General features: G+C 39.9%; 1 protein-coding gene and 2 long non-coding RNA genes across 5 annotated transcripts in view; 1 reads left to right on the forward strand and 2 right to left on the reverse strand.

Moving 5' to 3' along the window:
• Positions 1 to 8814, forward strand: part of LOC116702824 (uncharacterized) — a 24478-nt gene that overhangs the window by 11839 nt on the left and 3825 nt on the right. The gene's annotated exons all lie outside the window — the stretch shown is intronic.
• The window catches only part of LOC116702827 (uncharacterized), a 20290-nt gene that overhangs the window by 7649 nt on the left and 3827 nt on the right, over positions 1 to 8814 (reverse strand). The gene's annotated exons all lie outside the window — the stretch shown is intronic.
• The window catches only part of LOC116702804 (oxysterol-binding protein-related protein 7), a 31833-nt gene that overhangs the window by 5768 nt on the left and 17251 nt on the right, over positions 1 to 8814 (reverse strand). For 2 of the 3 annotated variants that reach the window (XM_032537270.1, XM_032537271.1), the window contains exons 3-14: positions 8163 to 8306; positions 7905 to 7958; positions 7673 to 7786; positions 6561 to 6728; positions 5716 to 5857; positions 5419 to 5537; positions 4992 to 5081; positions 4696 to 4849; positions 4189 to 4322; positions 2672 to 2764; positions 775 to 955; positions 613 to 687 (exon numbers count right to left, since the gene is read on the reverse strand). In XM_032537270.1, coding sequence (XP_032393161.1) covers positions 613 to 687; positions 775 to 955; positions 2672 to 2764; positions 4189 to 4322; positions 4696 to 4849; positions 4992 to 5081; positions 5419 to 5537; positions 5716 to 5857; positions 6561 to 6728; positions 7673 to 7786; positions 7905 to 7958; positions 8163 to 8306 — 1468 coding nt within the window. The remainder of the gene's footprint in view (positions 1 to 612; positions 688 to 774; positions 956 to 2671; positions 2765 to 4188; positions 4323 to 4695; positions 4850 to 4991; positions 5082 to 5418; positions 5538 to 5715; positions 5858 to 6560; positions 6729 to 7672; positions 7787 to 7904; positions 7959 to 8162; positions 8307 to 8814) is intronic. The other variant, XM_032537272.1, reaches the window with a different exon arrangement.

Genomic DNA, 8814 nt, shown 5'->3' on the forward strand with positions numbered 1-8814 from the left:
CATGTAAGATGGGTGTAATATAATAACTAGTGATTACGTTACAAAATATACTTTGGACAGCCTCTTTTAAAGTCAGCATGCTCTGAAGCCCTCTATACTTCTGATACACGACCATAAACAAGACACGCGCTACTGCCTAAACAGACTAAATGGTCATATCTTTTGTGGATGTTACGATGGTAGCATAAGTGAGAGTAAGAAATGGCAGGTGCGTTAAGTTGAGTGTAGTCAGCGAGTGATTGGTCAAGCAAGAAGGGAGAGGAATCGGTTAGCGGTGTCCGAGATAAGTGTAGCGGCCGTGTGATGGAAAAGCGAGAAGAAAAAGATAGCAAAGACAATGTAAAGAGAGATTGCAGTAGACCCAAAACAACAAAGCTTCTTAAAACATGGCAGCTTCGTCTGTTGTAAATACTGTTGGTAAAGTGATGGGTGTAACATGGATACTGTAGTGCACACAGAGACTAGAGTGTCACGCGCATAACACACTTGTTTACTTGAATTGCACATTTTTGTCTAAGTAATTGCACAGAGTGATATCACAATTGGTTAAATTAAACACATCATACAGCCCTCCTTAACAATATGAATGAGACAACATAATGGTGGTGTTACCAGTATTAGTAGGCACTGGTCTGGGTTTGTCAGGAGCACTGTTCAGACTGGCCCGGTAGTTGAGGGTGGCAGTGGCTAAGGAGGAGAAAGGAGAAAGTCTGTTATTTGAAGTGGTGGTTGGGCCGTGTGGTTCAAACACTACTGGATGGTAGGGACACTCACCGTGTCCCTCTTCAGGCTCAGAGTTGCTGGTGGTGGTGATGTCACTCAGGCCCGACTCGTCCGAAGCCTCTGCCTCTGATGAGCTCTCGCACACAATCACCTCACTGGCATCAAAATACTCTGCCATAGATTCTGCCACTGAGGGCGCGCGATGACACGGACGACCTTTAGATGGTGTCTTCTGTGGGGGAGCGCAGAGAAGAAGTTGTGCTTCAAACTATATATTAATATTTCCAACGAACCGTTTGTTGGTCTGGCTCCAACTCTCACATTGTACAAAGATTCAGTAGGTAACACTTAGGGCACCCTTTCACACAAAACCGTTTTTACTTGCATCTTTTGAAATATGTTAGGTCCGTGTGTGTGTGTGTGTGTGTGTGTGTGTGTGTGTGTTATGTTGTGAATGTGAAAATGAGCTGCTACTTCCTCTGTCAGCTTTAGCCACTGAAAAGAAATAAGAGGAGAAATCAGGCCAATAACAAAAGCTGGCCAGTCTGACGTCATGTTGCCTGAGCTCATTACTATTCATGAGCTCGCCCAGTTGCGCTGGGTAAAGGATGCTGATAGCCAGGCTCTCATTGGATAACGGATAGCCATTCAGAGTCAAGCAACGTAGCTCGTTATATTTGAATATAAATTGACACAAATCGTGATGAGTCTTCCTGCAGGCTTTTTATACAACACTAGAATGGCTTGAAACAAAGTAACCAAGGCATTTGTTTCCACAAAATAAAAAATGTTACGGAATCCATGGTAGAATTTTTGACATTACCACAAAATAATAAAATGTTTGTGGCAGGGCACCTTCAATAAAACATAACTTTGTCATGTCGGCAGAAGACATATCATCGCTTTCAGAAAAATAAAAAATAAAAATAAAAGATCAAATATTGCAAAAACAAAATATTCCATAATCTATTTTGCCGTCAATACTGCCGAAATTGTCTTGCCTTAATCAAATCAGTAGCCTATAGATTTACATTTTTCAGAGTCTGAATCTGTCAGCACTATGTTTGGAGATAGCTCTCTCTGTACGTCACCTAGCAGCAGCAGCGCCGTGTCAGACACATTTCTGGTGTGTAGAACATAGACAAAACCACGCACCATCAGTACGTTAGCGCGTTGTCCACTACCGTGCTTGTTTGTAACCGTGTTATGTTTCAACTGATTAGATTACACATGTGTATAGCGGTTACATGAACCCACCACAGACCGTTGTCTCGTTTATGGATTTACGGCATTGGTCTCTGAAGAATGAATACACGGAAAATACACGGAAAGGTGGTGGTTCCAATTATAGGGGAAACACCGGGCATCATTATTTCGTCAACGATGAATGACTTGATCGCTTTGACAGAGCCACGCTGTCTTTAAGGTGACGCCTGCTCCCGCCGGCTATGCTTTGTTTCCCTTCATTTAAGAAAGATACTCTGGCCTCGCCAGTCCTTATCACTACTTGCCAGATTTTGCCCTGGCTTTTGAAAAGTAGCAAATAAAAGTTAGTAAGTTATTATTTAAGTTATTTTGATAAAAGTTACCTAATGTACCATAACAAAACGTGCCATTTTGTGCATGTTACCTACACAAAATATTTACACACACTGTGCAACTTTTGGGTACAACTGCCTGAACAACATGAAGTGACCAAATTGAGCCACACCAACCACAAGATACTGTCATTCATTTTTATTTACTTGGCAACAGTCCGTTTCTTGAGGAAAGAATTACTTTATCCAAGCTAGGTTCTGCAAGCATCAATATTTTCTATACAATGTTTAATGAATTTCATATGCGAGATGAAAATGAATGCAAATAAGGGACAGTAAGATAATGAAATAGACAGGTACAAAAAGACAAAGCGTCTTTCACACACAAACACACAACGTACAGTACACACCTGATCAGGTTGGACGGTGCAGAAGGATTCCTCAGAAGAGTCAGAGGACAGGGAAAGCGAGTGGACTTTGGTCAAACGGGACTGTATGTCAAGCTAAACATGCATGGACATGCACACGTACAGACAGACCAGCCATGCAAGACACATGAAGTGGAAACACAGAATATCAAACAAATGGTTAGAATGACCCGCAGACTCAAGGGCACTCACACAGCATGTTGAGTTTCTTCAAGGTGTCTCTGTCCAACTGTTAAGCAGGGCCAGAGGACAAAACTGAATCTATGGTATTGTCTACAGCTATCACTGTATTTAAATAGCTCAATTAGCAACTGTATTTTTAGCAGATAAACTTAGTTTGCCACCAACTGCTAATTAGGTCTTTTTAGGGGTCACTCCAGTATTTCACTTCAATAAATTTGGGTGTGCATCATTTAAAATGGTCAGAAATGATGCAGCAGAGCTGCAGATATTGTTGACCTTTAAGTTGCTTTAATGGTTCATGTTCAGAAAACACTTCCCATAATGCAACTCAATGGTGTTTTTTTTTTTGTTTGTTTGTTTTTTTAATTCAACCTTCCCCGCCTGCTAAACACGAGACTTCCAAACTACCCAAATGTTTTGTGCAAGCTTTTTGCATTTACATTTTTTTGTATCCAAGCTGAGATAACCATAAAGACATCAGGATAATTTCCTCAAACTTGACAAAACTCCTTTAAAGCCACACTGAATGTGCCCCTTTCATAGACACCCAATCCACAGGTTCCACAGTTGTCCTATAAAAGTAATTTATTTGTACTCTCTTCTCTGTACAGGAATTATTAACAATAATTAATCAATGATGATGCTTGTGTTGCTCACAGTGAGAACAGAATGACAGCCAGCTGCCAGACAACCAACAAAAATATAAAGTCCAAAGTTATAGCAACTGATGGTTAGAAAATAGTCACATGCAGCATGAACAGAAAACAAGCAGGCAGCTAAGAAGAACATTGTGCAACACCAAAAGAAGGGTTACTAAGCACCATCAGCTGGATAGCAGGAGTTAGCAATGCCCTTGACTAACAAGACTGCTCAGTTTCAGTGTGACAACAACCATGTTTTTGTGCCTTTGTATGTGCGGAAATAGGGAGAGACTTAAGGTGTGTTCCTTCAGGACATGCCTGTGATAACTTATGCCTGTTCTGCCTAGAAACAGCCCAAACCTGCTTCAGTTTCACACAGCACCTCACCAACCGACAATGAGGGCTTGGCCTCCGTTGTCTTTTTACATATCGATACTAAGATTTTGTGCAAATAATTAGCTTTTTAACTTGGGAAGAAAAGGTTTGGGACAGCTGGGATGGAGCGAGAAAGAAAGATACAGTTTTTGTTGTACAGTCAATTTACTGCTTTAGGAAGAACAAGGATTGCTTTGATTTTTGTTTCTATGTAGTCCAGCTATGCTTCGTGTGTGTGTGTGTGTGTGTGTGTGTGTGTGTGTGTGTGTGTGTGTGTGTGTGTGTGTGTGTGTGTGTTACCTCTGACAGTGTGCTGCAAAGTGTAGCGAGCTGCTCTGAGGTGTTATGCCTCAGTTCCGGGCTGGTCCAGGCCTGCCTCAGTCTCTCTCTCTCCAAGGTCAAAACCTCATAAATGGACTTGAGAGAAGAATGAACTGTAACACAACATACAGAAACTTATAATTACAAAGACAAAGTCCAGTTCATGAACACATGTCACCTGTAATCAAGACACTTTGCAGAGTAGTGGGTATTCACTTTTAAATTACGTAATGTCAAAAAACACAATAAAGTACATGTTTTATTCAAAAAGTAACCAGAACCTACAGTGTTATCTTGAATTCTTTTTGACTAAACTATGTTTTGCTTACATTAGTAACTTATAGAATTGACACATAATCATTTAAGAAACTATTTCAGAACAATGACTTGACATGGTATCAAGCCCGTTGAAGTGACAAGTGTCATATACAACTAGCTATTACTAGAAATTGATAGAAATACAGCTGTTTGGTGGGAGGGTTGTACCCCTGTGTGAAGCAGTGCAGATGTCCTGTTGAAGCTTCTTGGCCTCAGGTGAAGTGACCTGAGGGTTGGACAGCTGAGAGTAGACATATTCAGGGACAGACTTAACAGACACTGTTGAACCAGTGTTGTTGGAACTCAGGTGGCTGGAAGTAAACTGGAGAAGACAAGACAAAAAGGAGGAGGAATGGTATACTATATAAACAAAAGGATTCAACTTGTTGATGCAACCATTTCATAATTTTTATATATTTTTAAATAATTTGCATCATTGCATACAAAGCTAAAGTCAGTCCTACCGTTCCCCCCATGGCTTCAACACGGGACAAAGTCCTGGAGTGACCAAAGCCCTTCACCAACTTCTTTTTGGGCTTCTCCAGAGAGAGATTCTAAAACAGAGGCCAACGGGGTTATAGCCTCTCTCTAAAAACATTACATTTTTCTATTACTGCATGTGCTTGCAGACCGATATTCATCTACTGTTAATACTATACTTCAAATATTCCCACATGATAGTAAAAATAAAGAATATCTCATCCACCTTTGCATCCCCTGGGTGTCACATTAACTTATTCAAATCAACATTATGTCAGCTGATTCATAAAAGCTATACAACTAATTAGCTTGCATTGAACATAACACAAACCATCTCAGGCCACGGTATTTGTCCACTGAAATACAATAAGTTAGACAAATTCAGTTGTTACAGGACTTGGGAGTATTCACCTGCATGCTGATTCGCATCTCCAGGTCTGTGTTAGTGATCGGCAGCCCACCTTCCAGCCAATGGAGTCGCTGGATGAGCTGAGCCAGTTCTGTCAGCTCAGTTTGACAGCGAGCCAGGTCTGACAGAGGGTCAAAAGTCACAGTTTAGTGATTTTAAAGAATGTGCAAAAAGGTTTTAAGTATTAAAAACAAAAACACGTTTATGTAACAATATATGTATAGGTCTGTCACTATTAAATATGACGAAATATGAACCAAGGATTCACTCTGTAGCTCAAGATTACAGACGCGTCGCACCGTTGGAGGTTGCGTCGATGTTCTCGGTCTGCTGCAGCCACGCTGACACCTTGCTGTTCACCCCTGGGTTAGAGCCGACGGCAGGAGCGGGGCTTCCCATCTCTGGGTTGTACATGGGTGCTGAACTGGCATAGTAAGTAGGCTGGACAATCAAACATATCACAGTTAAAGTCCAATTAATACCAATACCGAAAAATTACATTCTCAAGTTTTTTGCTTATAAACAAGAAAGCATTCTCAAATGCTGCAATGGTTTGTCAATTACCCAATTGATCAATTCAGTTACAATTTTGACAAGGGATTCAAAATACTTAACATTTGCTGGTTCACAAACGTGAGATTTCACCTGCAAATATCCATTTTATATAGTCTTAAACTCAAGACTTGACTTTCTGGTCATAAAAGCATTTAAAAACTAAATGAAGAAAAAAGTAAGCCAGTAATGGAACAAAAATAATGATTGATCAGTAATAAGTTATTTAAAAGCCTAGACCTCTTGTAAATTTGGCACATACCTAAATTTGCCCAAGGGGAATTCATGTAGAAGCCATTCCCAAGTTCTTCCTACTTACTAATTTGAGTTTTGTATGTGGAAGGTTAGTACACTATTTTTGGTTAAATCCATAACATAGAATATACTGATGGTAAAAAACAAAACCTATTAAAAATACAGAAAAAGCTACACAACCAACCTCCTCCCACAATGATTTGTGCTTTATGGTGGATACCATAGAAACAACTTAGTCAGTGGAGGCGTGACAGTTTTTGTCAGCAAAATTGTATTCAAAATGGTACATTTTTATAATACAATGTGTGACATTAACTAAGGTGAAAACTGTTCTGACCATTGATCTGTTAGTCTGGGCAAGAGTGGCCATGGCTGGAAGGGTGCTCGGGCTCAGTGAGAGAGCGTTGAGGACGCCATGATGGACACTCATCGCCTCATTTTTCCTATATACGCGATGGGCACAGAGCTTGGTCAACCATATGTAGAAGATGTCATGGCTCTTTGCCTAACAGAGGGAGAGGAGAGACAGAAAGAGCAACAAGGAGAAAGCAATACATGTTAAGTACACTGCAGGCTAAAAAATATCCAGATGTCTGGTAGTAAACTTTATTTGGACCCTACAGATTATTCCCAGAGTAAATTTTGAGTAACTACGGTCTCCTGAAGTTCTGTTTTGCTGATGGCAATCTGCTGCTCAGAAGGATGTTGTCAGTAGGGTTGGGTATTGTTTGGATATTTTCCAACACCGTTGTCTAAACCAATACTTTTAAAAATTAAAAAAATTAAAAATTAAAAAACAAAAGCACTAAATGACAGTCTGCGACGTCAAAGTGTTCGTTTATTGTTAAGGCCATATGGTCAAATTTAAAATTTAGTAGAAATGTAATAAACTTATTTCACCAGTAAATTGTTGGTAAATGACAAAAACCACCACTAGAAGGGACATGGGTATTTTACAATAACTTGGAATGCACCAGGAGGCTTACCAGTTTCAAGTCAACGCACCATTGTTCTGTCTGTTTTTCTGACAGGGGCAGGGGCCATCGTGCAGCTAGTTTGTGTTTTTAACTTCACTTAACTAGACTGTTGTATGCCCCGGTGTTGGAATCCTCTACAGTGAAATAGTCACACTACATTGTTTAGATGTCAGCCTAACCCGGTTTAAGCCAGTTACTAGCAAACGTTAGGCTAATGTAAACATTACCTACTTATAAGTCTAATGATAGTGTTAACTAGCTTCACATGTAGCAATGCTTCTGTTGCCACCAATGTCCGCTTTGGAGCATCAGAGAGTAGCGAAGGCATTTAAGTAGCACCGAAATCCGCGTTGCTATTAGGGCCGGGCAGATAGCAGACGTTAAGGTACCAGTGCTATGATAGCATTGGGTCTAGGTACCCAACCCTAGGCGTCTTTAATTAAATCTCTCTGAACTACGCTGCGAAGATTACCTTCAAGTGGTAGAGGTTGTCCCCAGCATCCAGGTCTATGCCTTTGGACTTCTTGTTGACGGACAAGACAGCCAGGCTGACGTCCAGAGAGCCATGGAGCTTTCCTTTCTGAATCTAAAACAAAAAATTTAAATGAGCAGTTAAGAGCACAATCACAATGGAAGAGTTTTTTGTCGTTCCATCACTGCTGTGTGAAAGTGGTTTTTGGCAGCGGTTTTTGTTCATAACTTACATCTTGCTGCGTCTTTGAGTACTTGAGAATCCCTTTCTCTAAAACGAAGTATCTCTGAAAATCACAGTGAAGTTTTAGAAAGAAACAAAGACAATCAAGTAAACACTGGAATTGAATGTGCACTGGTTAAGGTTAAACAGCTCTGCTAAAGTGTGACTATCATCAACTCGAAAGTATTTACATGATTTACAGCAGTCACATTAAAACCTTGGTAAAACCAGAAAAGATCAGATGCTGTCCAATATGTGCTGTGCTCACCTTGTGCCAGCCTTTGAGTGGGTACTTCCTCCTCTTCATCAAGTAGCCCTCACAGATCCCAGGGATAGTGAGGTCTAGTGAAGAGCTGGAAGCTGAAGACCTATTCACATTCCGTAAATCGTCCATCACCTCCCAGTGACGAGACTGACAGATGAATAAACAAAATCAGAAGATACACAAATTTCCTTGAACGCATAGGTATAAACATTTGGCCTTTGGTGTACAGTAGTTCAGTTAGATATTATTTCTTACATATGACAGTTGGCATAAAATAAGAACTCAAATATATTGTCAAAATATAATATCTGTCTATGTAATGTTCAACAGCATTTGATCTATAGACTAAAGTTACCAAGACATTACATTCAGCTGTGGTTTGTTCTGATTGTGTGAACACAAAAGTTGAAGATGTGGAGTCATTTTCAGTCAAATTTCAATTTTAAATGTACATTATTTAACCTTTATATAGGGAGGGTTACAGGCAGACCAAAAAGAAACCTATATAGCAGCCCATTTTGGCTTAATAAGAAAAGTAAATAAGAAAAGTCAAAAGAAAGTTAAGAATGATAAAAAAAAATATTGTTGGTCAAAATTATGAGCTAGTCATGATTTTGAGCAGTAGAAGTTTCTTTACTTTTGTCACGCCTTTACA

The sequence above is a fragment of the Etheostoma spectabile genome, chromosome 15, assembly GCF_008692095.1.
Source record: "Etheostoma spectabile isolate EspeVRDwgs_2016 chromosome 15, UIUC_Espe_1.0, whole genome shotgun sequence".
Lineage (NCBI taxonomy): Eukaryota > Metazoa > Chordata > Actinopteri > Perciformes > Percidae > Etheostoma > Etheostoma spectabile.